The sequence below is a fragment of the Callithrix jacchus genome, chromosome 5 (genome assembly GCF_049354715.1).
Source record: "Callithrix jacchus isolate 240 chromosome 5, calJac240_pri, whole genome shotgun sequence".
Taxonomy (NCBI): domain Eukaryota; kingdom Metazoa; phylum Chordata; class Mammalia; order Primates; family Cebidae; genus Callithrix; species Callithrix jacchus.
Window position 1 is genome coordinate 16,522,239 of NC_133506.1, and position 16,938 is coordinate 16,539,176.

General features: G+C 39.2%; 1 protein-coding gene across 9 annotated transcripts in view; it reads left to right on the forward strand.

The window, feature by feature from the left end:
• The window catches only part of PLCB4 (phospholipase C beta 4), a 397,376-nt gene that overhangs the window by 256,382 nt on the left and 124,056 nt on the right, over positions 1-16,938 (forward strand). For 8 of the 9 annotated variants that reach the window (XM_078371334.1, XM_078371335.1, XM_078371336.1 and 5 more), the window contains 3 exons: positions 7,569-7,649; positions 8,564-8,623; positions 10,141-10,284. In XM_078371334.1, coding sequence (XP_078227460.1) covers positions 7,569-7,649; positions 8,564-8,623; positions 10,141-10,284 — 285 coding nt within the window. Of the gene's footprint in view, positions 1-3,874; positions 3,905-7,568; positions 7,650-8,563; positions 8,624-10,140; positions 10,285-16,938 lie in introns of those variants that run through there. The other variant, XM_078371337.1, reaches the window with a different exon arrangement.

The window sequence follows — 16,938 nt, forward strand, 5'->3', positions numbered from 1 at the left end:
AGGTCTGTTACTACTGATTGTGGCTTTGAAGAATTTATTCTCCTCTAAACCTTTTTCCCCCCTTCTCTCTAAAACCGCATTGGCCAATATGGTAATCGCGAACCACATATGGCTGTTTAAATGAAAAATTAATTAAAATAAGAAATTCAGCAGCTTGGTTGCATTACCCACATTTCAAGTGCTTCATAGCTCCCTGTGGATCACGGTGAATGTATTGGGCAGAGCCCATCTGGCACATTTCCGTCGTCACAGTAAATCCGCTGTACAATGTTGAACTAGTCTAAAACCTTGCAGAGATACCATGAAATTTATGTGAGATGGTATTTGTAAAATGCCTCATACAAGAGCCCTAAATGAAATGGTAGCTCTTTTCTTATAAATACCACCATTTAGTCAGCATTTACTTTGTCCCAGGTACTTAGACATTCTCAATATTAACTATTTGAGAGCCCTATGAGTTGGTATCAGTTTTCCCAGTTTATAGCTAGGAAAAGTGAAACATGGCATGGTTAAGCAGAATAATTGCTAAGATTCTCCCGAAGATTCCTGGTGAGGAGACTGACATTCAAACCCAGGAACCGGTTACCACAAACCTGGGCCTCAAACCACTGTGGACTGCCACCTCTGATGAAGGTCTTCTTTCCCAGAAAATGCAGTTTCCTGATGGACTGTGAATGCCTACTCCATTTCACTCTTCTCTGCATCCTAATTTATCTGTCCAGTGACAAACACAACAGAGCTCTGACCAACTAATGTTTAAAAAGGTAGAGTTAAAGCTTTTAGGATCTAGTCCAAATAGTGATCCCTAGCTGGTAATCAGACGTGACTACACCCTATTTGAAGATGCCAACTCCACAGTATAAAGATACAGAAATTTGCAGTTAACTTGGGAAGTGATGATGGGAGAGAGGGCAGGAGAGAAAGCTTAAGAAATAACTACAACTCACAATTAAAATAAAATCAACTACCACTTAGCTGGATCCCCATCCAAAGAATTTCCTCCACTTGAATCGAGTATTTGGCTTGCTGAGCTCTCTGACATTCGTTATGAGGGGATTAAACTTTACTGAACAGAATCACTTTAAAAATTGAAATAAAGGCAAAATATTTTTAATCTAAGTTGATTTAAAAGTAACTTGAATCTTTGAAAGATAAGTTGTTATATTGATTACTGTTGAAACAGTATGTGTAGGGGAAAATATACTAAAAATAACACGCAACTAAAAAAACATTACTCTATTTTTAATAAGAGAGGGAAGTGTCTCTGTAAGCCGGTAGTGGCACAAACCCCTCAGAGCAGGGATCCCTGAGCCAGAAATAGCCTCTAGCAATGGTGATCTCCAGCAAAAGTTATTCTTGACTCTCAAACAGAATGCCCTCTGGCCTCTGCTTTAGTAGTTTCACAAAAGGTGTTCCTGTCCCTTGCTAGGTTTGCTTTCTAGTGGAAACAGTTGGGCTGGATGAACTAACATGACCTTGAGCTCTAAAGCTGTGACTGTGATGAATTTTAACTAATATGAGAATTAAAATTCTGACCCCACCCCCAACTTCTATTATGATTTGTTTCTTTACCAGAAAGTTCTATTACCGTTTAACTGAGAAACAAACATATTCACAAAGGAGAAACAACCCAGCTTCCTTTTATGATCTCTCCTGCAGTGCCCAGATCTGGAGGAGGATTTTTTGTGGGCTCAGTCTGGTCAGGTCGCCACAGCCCACATTCAGGTTGGGAGGGATCTATGTGAAATTTAAAACTGCTGTTAGGGAAAAAGAATAGAGATGATGCATCTTTACTCACCAGAGGGTCGAGTTATTGTGTTTGTTAGTAGGAGGTGGTGAGAAACCTAATTACCTTGTGTTTTAGTTCCATTCAGCTGATTATCTCTCATCTCTCAGATTTGTTCTCTGATTTTTCATCAACGGTTTGAAGCATTTGGTCTGAGAACCTTTTAAGTCACAGTTGATGAGCTGATTGTGGGTTTTGTTGTGAGCCTGGTCTTTAGTGTCAACTGGGTTTTATTCTAAGATCCCCCTGGAGAATTTCTATTCTGATAATTGCTTCTCTTAACAACTGATATGTTTTTATTTTATGAGCTGGATGGGCACTTGGTAAATATTTTTTTTCCCGTTTTTGCTTTTGTTGCTAGGGAGCCCACAGCCAAACTGGCGTCCTATTATAACTGTGCAGGACCTACGACCGGCATTCCTGAGAGCTGCCTTTTACTCTGGCCTTATTTTAGGATTCTGCTTTATTTTTCTTCTCTTTGCCCAGATTTCTTATCCCATTTTGAAAATGATTTCTTCCATTGCCATTCAAACAGTGCTCCTGGTTCAATAGGAATTCCCAGGAAGTGTCTCAAAGTCACCCCAACCTCTAAGATGAGTTTGTGTGCATTACAAAAAGGCTCCTGCCTTCAGGCAGACAGCCTCCACCAGTGCCCTTGTATTTCTACTTCTATCCTTGGCAGCCTTCCAAGGACTTCCCTGATAGGTTCTGGGCCTGGTGCAGCCCCCTCAATTTGAGCAAATTCTTGTTTATTTGTTTTACATATTGGCCTGCTGGAAAATCTTTTCTTTAAAAAGATTCATTTGTTCATTCATCTTTTTAGTTTGTTAGTTTTAGTGTGCTTTTGATGTGCTAGGTGCTAGAACACAGAGGTAAACAAGACTGCTTCAAGGACTCTGCCCTCTTGGAAGTTGCTGCATTCTGGTGTGGGAGCCAGTCAGTAAATCAAGGATCAGGGAAAGCTTCTCTGAGGAGGGGATAATGAAGACGAAGTCTGTAGAGTGAAGAGGAGTCAGATGCACCAAGGGTAGGAGGAAGGGACTTCTGGGCAGGAGGAACTGCAACTGCAAAGTCCCTGATACTAGAGAGAGCTTGAGGAGGTTGCAGGAAAAGAGTTCCTATGGTTGTGAACAAGAAATAGAAGGAAGAACAGAGAATGGAATGAGATAAGTTTTGAAGGACCCAGATCGTTTGGGACCTTTTTGGCCATGGTAAGGAGTTGGGATTTTATTCTAAATATAATGGGAATGCTTTTAATGAACTGATTCAAGGTTTAAAGAATCAATCTGGCTCCTATAAGTGTTAAAACATGTGCTTGGAATGAAGAGACTTCCCCAAACAGGCTTTGTGTGAGCAACATGGCTATTTACTCACCCAGGTGCGGGCGGGCTGAGTCCGAAAAGGAAGTCACATTTAAACAATAGGCAGCAGAAAGAGCAGAAGTGAGAAGATCAATTCATGGGGCAAATAATGTTGGTTTGGGCCAAGGTGTGTGGTGATGGAGAGGGAGTAAAGTGGGCATATATTAGAAATATAGAAGTAGACTGGTTACTGAAAGTGAGAGGAACAGATGAGGAAAAATTAAGGATGACTCTTGGTTTCAATAACTGATCAGATGCTAATGACATTTATTGAACTAAGAAGTACTGTGTTGGAGAACTTGGAGAGAGGGTAGAGAATAAAGAATTCAGTTATGGATGTACTTATTTTGAGACATCCTAGTGGAAATGTCAAATAGAAAATATTTGAACTCACAGAGGAGAGATGGGGCTGCTATTACAAATTTGAGTTATCAGGAAATAGATAATATTGTAGACACAAGATTGAATAAAATCTGGGAACACAGTGGAAATGAGAATTCCCAGACCCAAGTCCTGGGGACTATGTAAAAGTTGAGTACAGAAGGAAAAGTTGGGAAATTAGATTAAGGTAATGGAGCACAACCAAAACTGGAGAGTGTTTCAAGAAGGAAGGAATAACCAACCTCTCAGAAATCAAATCAGATGAGAAAAGGAATGTGTGTACTCTTATTTTGCAGCATCCTGGACCGGCCAGAGAAGTTTTAGAGGGTGATAGAAATGGAAGCCAGATAAACTTGTTCAGATGGTACGAAGAAAGGTAATGGAAACAGTTAATATTTCCAAGATATTATGTCTGGAAGAGGATCAGGGACATAGGGTAGTAAATGGAAGTAGGAATGGAAGTGGGGGATGGACCAGGGGGCCTCCCGAAGATGCTCTGAGTTCCCCGCTCTGATGTGCCCAGGTCCTTGGCCTCTCTTACCGCAGGAATGGGAAAAGAGCCCCCGGAGGTTCAGTGACCTTGCCGTTCAAGTAAATATCATGGACCCAAAGAGTTTTGCAAAGAAGCGATTTATTCGAGAAAGAGAGAGAGAGAGAGAGATCCCATGCTGCCATGGGAGGGGATCCAAAGGAGGAATCCCTATAGGTAAGGAGCGACAGGATTTTAACCCTGAAGTTATTCTCGCCACATTCATGTTTTCATCCAATGAGAGGAGTTCTTTCAAACATCCACTGGAGCGATTGATCTTTGACTTTGATACCGGATTGGCTACTTGGTCCTGAACAGAGGCCCCTCCTCCTAGAGCTTTCAGTGGGTTTTTTGAACAAAGAAGCTCACCTGGATTTCTCTACCTATCCCTGCAAGAAAATCAGGCAAAGAACGCTAGGTTCCTGGATAGGGGCGTGGATGGAGGCATGGCTCTGGGGAGCTCCTGCCTTTGAAACCACGCCCCTTGTGGACTCGGGAAGAGAATTTTGTTACGGTAACACATTCCCTCAGGAACAGCTAGAACACGTTTGTGTGCTGATGGGAATGATCTAGTCAAGAAAAAGAACAAGCCTGATGTGTGTTAGGTGGTAATAAACGAAGGATTGAAGTCCTTGTGTAGGTGAGAGAAGACTGAATCTAGAGCAGATGCTGGGGAGTTGGCCTTTGCCAGGGGAAAACATGCTTTATTGGGGGAAAGAAAGAGAATTGTGTCCACCCGATGGCTATTCCTTACTCGATAAAGTACTGTAATTGGCTGAACGTGAACAGGTTTCAAAAGAGCAGTGGTCTCATCTTCTCAAAGAGTAGGCAACCGTTAAGAAAGAAATATACGATTGAACATCACTGTTACTATCCATTTGAGGTTTATATACTTGAATTTAAACTAAAGCCAGACAGTTCCATTTTGTGATTTTCACCACCAAGTTTGGTGATAAAATGTGCATAAAATAAACTTTGTTTTTTGGCCAAGAAAACACTAAATAAGGCATGGGAATTGTGAGCCACCTGTGAGGGAGTGACTGCAATATTGGGCTGTGGAAATAAGCTATGTAAGGATAGATGGAAAAGGAGGAGGGACCTGGGCGGTGGTGAGAGATTGGCAGGGATAATCAAAGAGGTTGCAAAGAAGTCAAATATAGGAGCAGAGAACTATAGAGGGAGGGGCCAGAAGGACCAGATGGAATTCCAAGAGTGAGATACCAGGAATTGAAATGTCCAAGTGGTGATGGCAACCTCTGGGGGTACCCGGGGAGGGGGGGAGGAAGAAATTATATTTAAGGAGGTCAACAAAGTGAAAGTTCACCCTCAAAATAAGTTGGAAACCCATTCTTATTTATTATTGTATTTCATGGGTCATCTCAAATCCTTACTTGGAATTAGGTGATAGGGTGCATGTAAGTAATGATGGTGGCTGATTCGTTGTGGGTCTACTCTGTAAACACCATTTCTGTTACACTGTGTACCAGAATTCTTCATTGTCATCAGGATATTGCTTGAGATGTATTTTGAAATGGTCTAATTCTTATGTCTTGGTTAGTTGATACTTGTCATTTTTTTAGTCAGTAACAACATAAGACTCAGCATGGCATTTGGGTAAAAGCTAATGCCTTTTAGGTGGCACACAAGTCCCTTGCAATGAAACAACTTTTATATACATGTCCCCTTACATACCCTGTCACTCTCTTGAAGTGTTCTAGCCACACCAAACGGAAGTTTCTAAAATAATGTGAGGGCAACAGCTGCTCACTCTGCCTAACATGAAGATTCATCAAAAGTATCAACTTGCAGGTTAAACCTTTTCTAAAAGGTCAAACTGTCCAAAAAATGCCATTGTGAAGGGTTGAAAAATGTCATATACTGGCACTTTCATATTGTTGGTAATTCACTACTACCATTCCAAGTCTGAACCATGTATTATCGATAGAGCTAATACTTGCTGAATTGGAATTCTGTGTTATGTGCTTTATGTTCACCATTTCATTTAATTCCAGCAACAAACCCAAAAGGTCGGTGGAACTACTTCCATTTGTTAGACAAGGATTCTGAAATTTAGAAGGAGTCTCTCTGGGAAAAAGTACATAATAAATGGTGGAACTGGGTTTTGACTCCAAACGCAAAGGTCATACCATGTCCCTTCCTTTGGTCTTATACCTGGCTATGTCTGCAGTGCATAGCACATGCCTGATAGAGTTGGAATACATATGGTAATTCTTAATCTGCCAGAAAACTACCCAAATTGAAGACTGCTTTGTTCAGGGGCCCCCTAGGACTACCTTATGATGGCCTAGTATCTTGACATTGGATTTACCTTAATAAATGTTGTTGTTTTCCTGTAATTGAGAAAGATAAATTTTAACAGGTGAAACTAAGAGTCTGAATGGCCCTTAAAACCTTAATCCTGTAATTACTATTTATTTGTTTTAAGACACTGCCTTGATCTATGTTTGCAAGACAGGTTTCTAATTGCTGGCATTGAAATGATCTAGGAAGCCAGTTTCTTCAGATCATGAAAAGAACATGTAGAGTTGTTGAAGTGTGGATGCCTAGTATTGGTGTAATGCAGACAGAGGGCACAGGTCGTCTATGTCCATTTCCCAAACTCCCTTTTTCTCTCATTGACTTGGATTTTCCTCTCATTCCTAAGCACAGTGGTGCTCTAATAAGACAAGAAGTTGGTTGGCAAGTGTAACACAGCTGCTCTAATGCCTTGAGTTTGGCGAGTATTCCTTCTTTATTCAAACTTGATTCTGTAGCTTTCACTGAGTTTCTGGCGTCAAAGTTCAAAGCAGTGGTTTTCAAACTTTAGTGTATGTCAGAATCTTCTAGAGGACTTGTTGGAACACAGATTGCTGGGTCACATCCCCCTAGACTCTGACTTAGTCCGTCTGGGCTGGGGTCCTTTATTCTGCAGTTCAGTGAAGCTCCCAGCTGACGTTGTTGCTGCTGGTGTAGTGACTACACTTTAAGTAGCTCTAGGAGCTGTTCAAGACCTGCTTTACAGGACACCAAATGAGGTTAGATAAAAAGGCAACAATCTAAGCAAATATCTGAATGCTGAATTTTACAGACAAAAAAAAAAAAAAAAAAAGAAGAAGAAGAAAAGAAAAAAAACACAAAACAAAAACCAGTGACTTAAAAAATAATGTATTTCCTGATTTTTGACATCAGTGGGCTAGAACTTGGGAGTCCTTCTTTCGAGATACTAGGCAGACTTTCTTCTCTGTGACTTTCACACCTTCAGGCATTGTGCTTTGTTCTTAAACCTGTCCTAGAACGAGATTTTTTATTAAATGGATCAGTTTTGCAATACAAAAATGAAGGCAAAGACTTTTCAAAATGAAAACATTCCGTAATACAGGAAGAATTGTGGATATTAGATACAAAAGGGTGATTTCTAATTTGCCTTTGTTTAGAAGCTCAGCAATATTTGCATTGTTACTGGATTCAAAATGGTGTGAGTCATGAAGATCAACACATTTCTTTTTGACAGGAATCCTTTGTGTTTGAACCCAACTGCCTCTTCAAAGTGGATGAGTTTGGCTTCTTTCTGACCTGGAAAAGTGAAGGCAAGGTATGGCCCAAGAACAGCAAGTCATTCTTTCTGCTTTACGGTTTAAGCCATTTTGTTTCTCAAGAAGTAGACTGAATGCTGTTGATGAACCCTACCCTTATTCATTCAGGATTTTTAAAAATGTGCCTCCATGTGCCAGGCATTGAAGTATACAGTGATGATTAAGGACATTATCCTCATAGATTCCAGTCTAGAAGCAAAGTCAGGCATTAAAAAAAAAAAGTTACAAGTCATTGAGTGCTGTGAAAGAGAAATCTGGATTGTCAAAGAGCTTAATTTAATCTTGGGGGTTAGAAAGAAATCTGCCAAAAGATGAGATGTTCAAGCTGAAATCTAAAAGGCACATTCAAAGTGTGTTCAACTCATAGTACCCTGGGCTTAATTCAATGTATGGTATGATGGTCACATTTAATGAGCATTTGAACTGAATTTAAGAAAAGAATTGTAGTTACATAATAATTAGCATTATTCTCACATAATTTATGTACACATTTATGATTATTAACAGTTTTATGTATATAAGTAACAGTATTTTAGAAACATTTCAATAAATATTCAGCATTTCTTATCTATTTTATATCTATATCATATCTAAAATATATCAGCATTTCATATCTATATGATGTTTACTTTTCTAAACACAGGTTTACTTATATTGGAAATGGTGTCCAGGATAATGTAAAAACATTATTCTGCCCTCTTGTTTTTATCTATGTATAGATATGAAATGGAATATTTGGGGTCTTGATTATTTCTGATTGTTTGGAATAATTACTGTTACTTGGTTTCAATTCCCTCTTCAACCTGACTGTAATCAGCACTGCCTTCATCGGAAATTTTTACCGAGCACTTTGCCTGTATCATAGGTATGGCCGAATTTAAGCTCATTGCTGTGTTGTATTCTCTCTCTTCAGGAAGGACAGGTGCTAGAATGCTCCCTCATCAACAGTATTCGGTCGGGAGCCATACCAAAGGTACCCGTGACTGATGTTTGCTTTTCTAAACGCAGATTTACTTCTACTGGAAATGGTCTCCAGAATAATGTTTAACATGTTACTGCCAAAAAGTCACAAGCTGGGAATTAGGAACAGACACAGTTTAGAAATCTTCTCATCTCTAACTGTGGGGTGGTCTGGGTTGCACTATTATTAATTTTATTAGAAGTATTATTAACACTTGAAAACCGAGACCCTTGCATGACACCAGTATCAAAGAAAACAATTCCCTTAACTCGGAAATTAATTTGATAAGCTCTTGCCCTCTTGTTCTTAGCGAACAGTGATTCACTTCTCAACTGTGGATGATGTAGAAATTTAAATGGCTTGGGTAGTTCCATATTTGTGCAACTGTCTACTCAGACATTGGCTCATGTTAAAGGCTGAGTTTGCCTCTGAAAGGGAAAAAAATAACAAAACACATAAATCAGTCTTATTCACAGTGATTGATTTGTTTGACTAAGAATCTATTTGCATCTAGAAAGATGTTTTTTTCTAGAATATTCAAGCACAGTATTTATTCCCTTTTCCATAATATCCCTGCAGGGTTTTAGCTGTTCAAAACAAAATTATATTCCTCACTTTGTTTTTTTAAGTTTGTCCTCTTTTACATTAGTTAATTTTTCTGTGCAACTATATGTTGACATTTCCTCCTGAGTTACTTTGGAGAACAAAGGCACTATTTTATTTACTAATTACGGTAAACTTGCACAGCTTTTATTCCAACTGAGGATGCCATGGCTTCCAGAAATGAAAAACTCACTCTTTGTATCCAGGCTACTTAAAACATTTAATCGGTTTTGAGAATAACGTGGTTGCTGGTTGTGGTAATGCCACATTTATTCACATGAAACTTCTGTGGCTCTCTGGTGAGAGAGAGTCTTTGAGGACAAGCACACCCTAATAAAAGTCTTTTCTATCTCATTGCTATATTCCAGGTCCTCCAATAACTATAATCAAAATTCTAAACAAAGACTCTCACATCTAATTTCTAAATCAAAAATTTTAGGCCGGGCACAGTGGCTTACACCTCCTAGCACTTTGGGAGGCAGAAGCAAGGCAGATCCCTTGAGCCAAGGAGTTTGAGACCAGCCTGGACAATATACTGAAACCCTGTCTCTACAAAAAATTAGGGTGTGATAGCATGTGCCTATAGTCCCAGCCACTTGGGAGGCTGCAGTGGGAAGATACATTGAGCCAGGGAGGCAGATAGATGTTGCTGTGAGTCAAGAATGTACCTCTGTTCTCCAGCCTGGGTGACAGAGCAGAGCCTCAGTTTCTCCTCCCACCAAAAAATTTATAATACCTTTCTTATCAGTTGATTTTAAGGAATATATAGTGCTACAAATTTTACCTCTACAGGTTTTAGAATAATGCTAGATTTCTGGGGCCTTATGTATATTTTTACATCAAATGTGGTTTCTTTTTACCAAGTTTCTTCCTTCATGCTCTGTAATCTAACATTTTTTTTTTCCTTTTTGTGTACCTCTATACAGGATCCCAAAATCTTGGCTGCTCTTGAAGCTGTTGGAAAATCAGAAAATGATCTGGAAGGGCGGATAGTTTGTGTCTGCAGTGGCACAGATCTAGTGAACATTAGCTTTACCTACATGGTGGCTGAAAATCCAGAAGTAACTAAGGTAGCATCAGTTCAATGGCCTCCCACTCTTCCCCCCATATGTATGTATGTTGTGTGTTTAATTTTATGTGTGCTATATTTTTATATATATTCTTGAATTGTATGATCATTGAAAAGTTAGCATTGCTTTGCTGACATGTTTCTGTAGAAAATCAGCAAGCACAATACCCTTTTAGCATGTCACTCTTGTGGGCCAACAACCCAAATACCTACTGTGATATGTTGTAGGGAAAACAAGTCCAGCACTTCTTCAACTTGAGTCTGTAGCAGAATCCCATGGGCTCTTGTGAAAATGCAGATTCTGATTCAATAGGTCTGAGGTGGGGACAAGATCCTCCTTTTCTTTATTCTTTTTTTTTATTTTTGAGATGGAGTTTCGCTCTTGTTACCCAGGCTGGAGTGCAATGGCGCGATCTCGGCTCACTGGAACCTCCACCTCCTGGGCTCAGGCAATTCTCCTGCCTCAGCCTCCCAAGTAGCTGGGATTACAGGCACATGCCACCATGCCCAGCTAATTTTTTGTATTTTCAGTAGTGACGGGGTTTCACCATGTTGACCAGGATGGTCTCGATCTCTTGACCTCGTGATCCACCCGCCTCAGCCTCCCAAAGTGCTGGGATTATAGGCTTGAGCGACCACGCCCGGCCCCAAGATCCTCCTTTTCTAATAAACTCCCAGGTGACCTGGATGCTGTTCATCTGATGACTGCAGTTTGAGTAACAAAGGTCTAGGCCAGTACTACCCAGTAGAAATGCAATGTGAGCCACATATATAATTTAAACTTTTCTTGTAGCCGTGTTTTAAAAGTAAAAATATACAGGTGAAATTAATTTTAATAAAATATTTTATTTAACCTAGTAGACCTAATACATTGTCATTTTAATAGGACATCAATATAAAAATTTATTGGTGACATATTTTACATTCTTTTGCTCATACTAAGTCTTGAAATCTGATGTGTATTTCCAAATCAGACCAACCACATTTTAGGTGTTCAATAGCTGCATGTGGCTAACGGCCACCGTATTGGGCAGGGCAGGTCTGGATGGTTAAGAAACCCAAACTCCCCCTCCCAATAAGTTATTAAAATATCGGGTTAAGGTCCGTCTTTTAATACCACATCCAACATACCATTGCCCTGGCAAGTGAGTCTCAAAGAGACTTCTCAAAGAAATAGAAAGCCTCTTAAATATTTTTTCTGTGAATAATGTGTTTACAGGGTGATTTTACCTCTGTACAGAACTCCCATTATCTTTCTGTAATGTGTGTGAAAAGGACTGAGGCTTCCCTTGCCATGGCAGAGACACAGGTCTGAGGGAATGGGGAGGCATTTTATCTTCTCATTCATCCTATAAGTGGAAACTCAGTGTAAGTTGATGAGAGACAGTTCCTACAAGTGGAAACTCAGTGTAGACTGAATTTCTAATGTCATTAGAAATATCGAATTTTAGAGCTAAAAGGAAATGTACAGGGAAGGTCATTTGAGGACACTGAGATTTCAAAACTTAACCCTAAATCCAGAGATAACTTATGGCAGAATTGAGTTCTGCTGACCCCTAAACCATCAAAACTCCATTACACTTACTCACAAACTATGGTCCTCATTCCATTACATACCCCTCCTGGGAGCTTTTACACATTTGAGTCTCAGGCCCACCCAAATGTACTGATCCTGAATCTGCTTAGTTGACAAGATGCTCCAGGTGACTCAGATATGTGGTAAAGTTGAGGAACTCCTGACTTGTAGCTTTGGAAGCAGAAAGGGATGCTCCAGATCACATAAAAGTGTTTTTATCATGGCATTTTGTGCTATTGTTCAGGTCACCTCACTTCAGGAGAACAGATTTTGCAGTGCCTTCAAGTTCTTTTATTACTCCACTCAGATCAACACCTTCTTTAATTACCAATTCATATTACAAGAAACAGGATGATGCAGTATGAGCTCAAGTATTGGGGCTCTGGGGCCACGTTGCCTGGGTTCAAATCCTTGCTCGTCCCCTTCCCAGCTGTGTGAAGCAGATGTACCACTCACCTCTCTATGCCTCATTTTCTTCATCTCTAAGATGGGAGCAGTACTAGAATACTGGCTTTTAGGATGATTGTGAGGCTTACATGAGTTATTACATGGGATATGTAAGTTATATTATTACTTTGTCACTTACATGAGTCATTATATGGGATATACAAAGTTATATTATTACTTTGTATACTGCCCTTCTTATTGAAAGCCTTCGATATGTGTTAGCTATTAGGATGACAGAGGCACAGAATTTTAGAGTTGGAAATGGACCTTAGGAAGGGCTTCTCACCTCATTTTTCAGATGAGAAAAATGAAGCCAGAGAGGTAAAGGAACTCTGAGACCACACAGCAAGCTGGGCCAGAGTCCAACCTAAAACCAGTTCTTCTCATGCCCTATAAGCTGCAGCCTACTTCACCCTGCGCCCTGAGCAAATACAGTCCTGGAGAGATGGCTCAAATCAGTCAATCCCATAATGTTTCTGCTTTCTATAATTTGGTTGCTGGTAGTCTTAGCCCATTTTTAAGAACCATGTTTTGAAAGATACTCTTGAGTAGATCATGGATATGTATGGTTGACCCTTGAGCAGTGTGGGGGTTAGGGGTGCCATACCCCTGTGCAGTCAAAAATCCATGTGTAACTTTGACTCCCCGAAAATGTAATAGCCTACTGTTAACTGAATGCCTTACTGATAGTATCAACAGTCAGTTTACATTTATTTTGTGTGGTATATATATTATTTACTGTATTCTTACAATAAAGTAAGCTAGAGAAAAGCAAATGTTAATAAGAAAATCATAAAGAAGAAAAAATATATTTACTATTCCTGAAGTGGAATTGGATCATCATAAAAATCTTTATCGTCATCATCTTCACATTGAGTTAGTGGAGGAGGAAGGAGAGAAAGAGGTTGGACTTGGTGTCTCAGGGGTGCCAGAGGTGGAAGAGGTGGAGGAGGCAGAAGTAGAGTCAGGAGAGGCAGGCACATTTAATGTAACTTTTACTGGAAAAAAAAAATCCATGTATAAGTGGGCCCACACAGTTCAAACCTGTGTGATTCCACATCCAATGGTATATGTTTGAGGGTTGTGGGTTGGGGGACGTATACTTTAAATCAAGATTTGAAGGTTTTCTCCTCGTATCATTTCCATTGAAATTTAAGAGCAGCTAGCCGTACAAGAACTAAAAAATAATTCTGTATTGGATTTTTTATTCAAACTCAATATTATTTGAGCCTGCTCTTACTGAAAAAATGAGTGTTTCAGCTTCTGGTAACTATTACATTGAATTTCATTAATAGTATAATATATAAATAAATACAAGTCTCATTGTCTAAACTGGACAGTACGTAAGTATTAGCATATGACTTTTTGGTTGATTGACACTTGGAGAAATATTGAGTACATTTTTTTCACCAAATATACATGCATGTGGATACTCTTGCCCACTTCATTATCTCAAAACTTAGAATAACTATATTTACCACCTCCAGCATTGATATTTTCTCCATTAGCACCGTTTTATTTCTGTTCCTTTATATGTGTTTCTATTCCTGATAGAACACACAAGTCATCAAAGTGAAAGACTTTATATGAAATACACACAGATGTAATTACCTCAGTTCAAAATGATGACAGGATACATAAATCAAATTGGGTCAATGAGAAATGTAGAGATCTCCCAGTGTACGTGAAATAGTGTTTGTGACTCAGTGAGTGGTACTACTCAAATGTGGCTATAGCTTAGGAGCCTAGAATCACTGGACCATGAAATATACTAACAGTCCTCTTAGCCCATGCAATGAGAAGCTGCATTCCTGGTCACAAAAGTCAATTTGAGCAAGTAATCATTTTTTTAAATAAATTTATATATACATTAAACATTGTAACTTGAAGCACACACATGTTGTTCTGTTGTTGGCTAATCTTTTAATGTTAGGGACAAGCCTTTTCATTAATCATGAGTCTGTTGAGTGGGTCTTACGGTTTCTTTTGTTTGTTTGTTAGTTTTTTTCCCTACACTTTACTCCGAATGCCTTAGATAGCCAGTTTGGTTTCTTGAAGGTGGATCTGAGACTAAGGACACTCATTGGGCAGAGTGCAATGGAATATAAAATCCTACAGTTCTGTGACTTTTTTTCCCTAATCTTTTAGTTATCTTGTCTACACAGAGTTTGAGAAAAATATTTTTAGCAACTTGCCTTTAAAGAAATCTTCCCAAAATATCCAACTAGAGAAACGACAACCTCTTTCTCTCTACAAGCTTGTATCATTGGTTTATGTAATTTTTATGACAACTGACAATAAATTGGTTTGAAAACAAATATAAGTAACTCGTGGTAGGCATGTAAGGTGAGAGCAAAGGAGTACAAAATATTGGAAAGTGGCTTGCTGACTGGGAGAATTCAACACTCCCTGGGTACACTGTATTTTGCTTGTCTTATGAACCCCTAATGAATCTTGATCTGACCAGTGAGATGTAAGTTAAGTGAGTTTCTGGTACAGTACTTGCTTATGAGTACCCTATGAGATTCATGAGTCTTTTTAAAATTCCCAGGCTCTTATTACACTTAAGATATGACCATTCTGAATAATTCGCTTAACCCAACATTTAATTTATGCAAAGGGGTCAATTTTGAACTTAAGTGTCTTCTATACCAAGGATTACGTTCCAGGTGGTGGAAGCTTTCCTGACTTGCAGGAAGCCATTTTCTGGAACTTCTTTGTTCTTCTACTTCTCAAAGTGGGTCTCTGGTAGTTTTTTTTTTTTTTTTTAATTCAAGTAGGTATTTTAAGAGTCAATAAAATATTATCTGAAATCTGAGTTTCTCAGAGTTGGATTTTAAATAAATACAAAATACTTTCTAATACATATGACTCTGAAAATATAATTGTGCCTTTTTCAATAAAAGATAACAGCATTGTAAAAGACACCTTGGTAGCTTGGCTTGTTTTTCTTTCAGCTGCTCTCTCTGCTTAGAGAATAAATACGCTTGCCTTGCCACTCTTACTTATAGAGGAGATTTGAGCTCAGTTCTATATACCTTTCTCCTTTACCCATAAGTTCCAAATCACAGCTTTCAGCTCTTCTCACGTGCTTCTCCCACAGTCATTTTCATCTCAACATATGTCCTCTCAGTTGCAGGGACCATGAACACCTTCCTCTTACGTCCTATGTTAGTCTGTTCACAAATACTGTTTGCTGTACTCTCAGTAGGTATCCAGAATCCAGCTGCTCCTCACCAGCATCATCACGACAAATGATATTGGTCCAGGCCAATATCATTTCTCCTCTGTTGTGTTCCAAGAGGTGTCTAACTGGTCTCTTTTCCCTAGCCTTGCCCATTTTAGTCTAGTCTCAAAACAGCAGCTGGAGAGATGTTTTTAAAATATAATTCAGATCACATTACTCCACTGCTCAGAACCCTCCAAGGCCCTGCTAGATATCATCCCCACCTCCCTTCCCTTTTCTACCTTAATCCTCCCTTTCCTCCTTTGCATTTTCTTCCAGCCTCTGCGACTTGGCATTTGCTGTTCCTTCTTCCTGGATCACACTCTTTCCCAATTACACACAGAGCTTTCCCCCCACAGTCCTCATGTGTCTGCTGGAAAACTGCCTTTGCAGGAGCACCCATTTCACCAGCCTTCAGCATTTCCTCGCTCCTTTTCCTGCTTTATGTTTCTTCTTAGCACTACTTACATACCATAATATCCATTTGTTCATTTATTTTCTTCCTCTGTCTGCAGGACAGTGCTATTCTGTTCACTGCTGTATCCACAACATCTAGAACTGTCAGTGCCCAAAACTTAGTGAGTGCTCAATAAATAACTGTTCTATTGAGGTATTTATGTTGACTAAATAAATTCTAACCCAGGTGATAAAGATGTATAATTCTTAATGTTGTACATCTTGAGTTTGTAAAGTTTAGTTGTAAAAACCGCTAGGAAAATGATCCTTTGACAAGAAGACTGAGAAAAATGTGATTCAATGATAGTCTAAAGGGAACACGAAAATCTGGGAGATCCCGTGTATTATTTTTAGAGTCACATTTCAGGACGTAATAGGGCTGCTGCTAAGAATTCATGACGAGACTGGAGGTTTTGACCCTGGTGTCCTGGCCTCTTTCCAGTTTGGATCATTATACTCTGCTTACCTAAATCCTTCTTGCCATTACAGTTACAAAATTTGGCTTTCATTTCCTCTCCTGAACAACCTTCTGTTAAAAAGAATTGCTAACAAATTGCAGCCATATTAACCCCAAACCTAGTATGCCTTTCGGTGTAATAGGTGAGCCTTATATGTCATGAGGCTTAAAATACTTAAGAATAAATGCAGCCTACTAAAAATAAAAAAATAAAAAAATTTACCAGGGTGTGGTGGGTGCCTATAATCTCAGCTACTTTGGAGGCTGAGGTAGGATAATCGCTTGAACCCAGGAGGCAGACATTGCAGTGAGCCGAGATCACACCACTGCACTCCAGTCTAGGGGAAAAGAATGAAACTCCATCTTAAAAAAATAAATGCAGCCAAATGCAGGTATTTTTCCAGTTTTTTCTAAACTGTAATGAAGCTCTTTTTTTTTTTTTCCTGGAATCACTAATCTTTTCGCTCATTGCTTTACAAGAAACTATACGAAT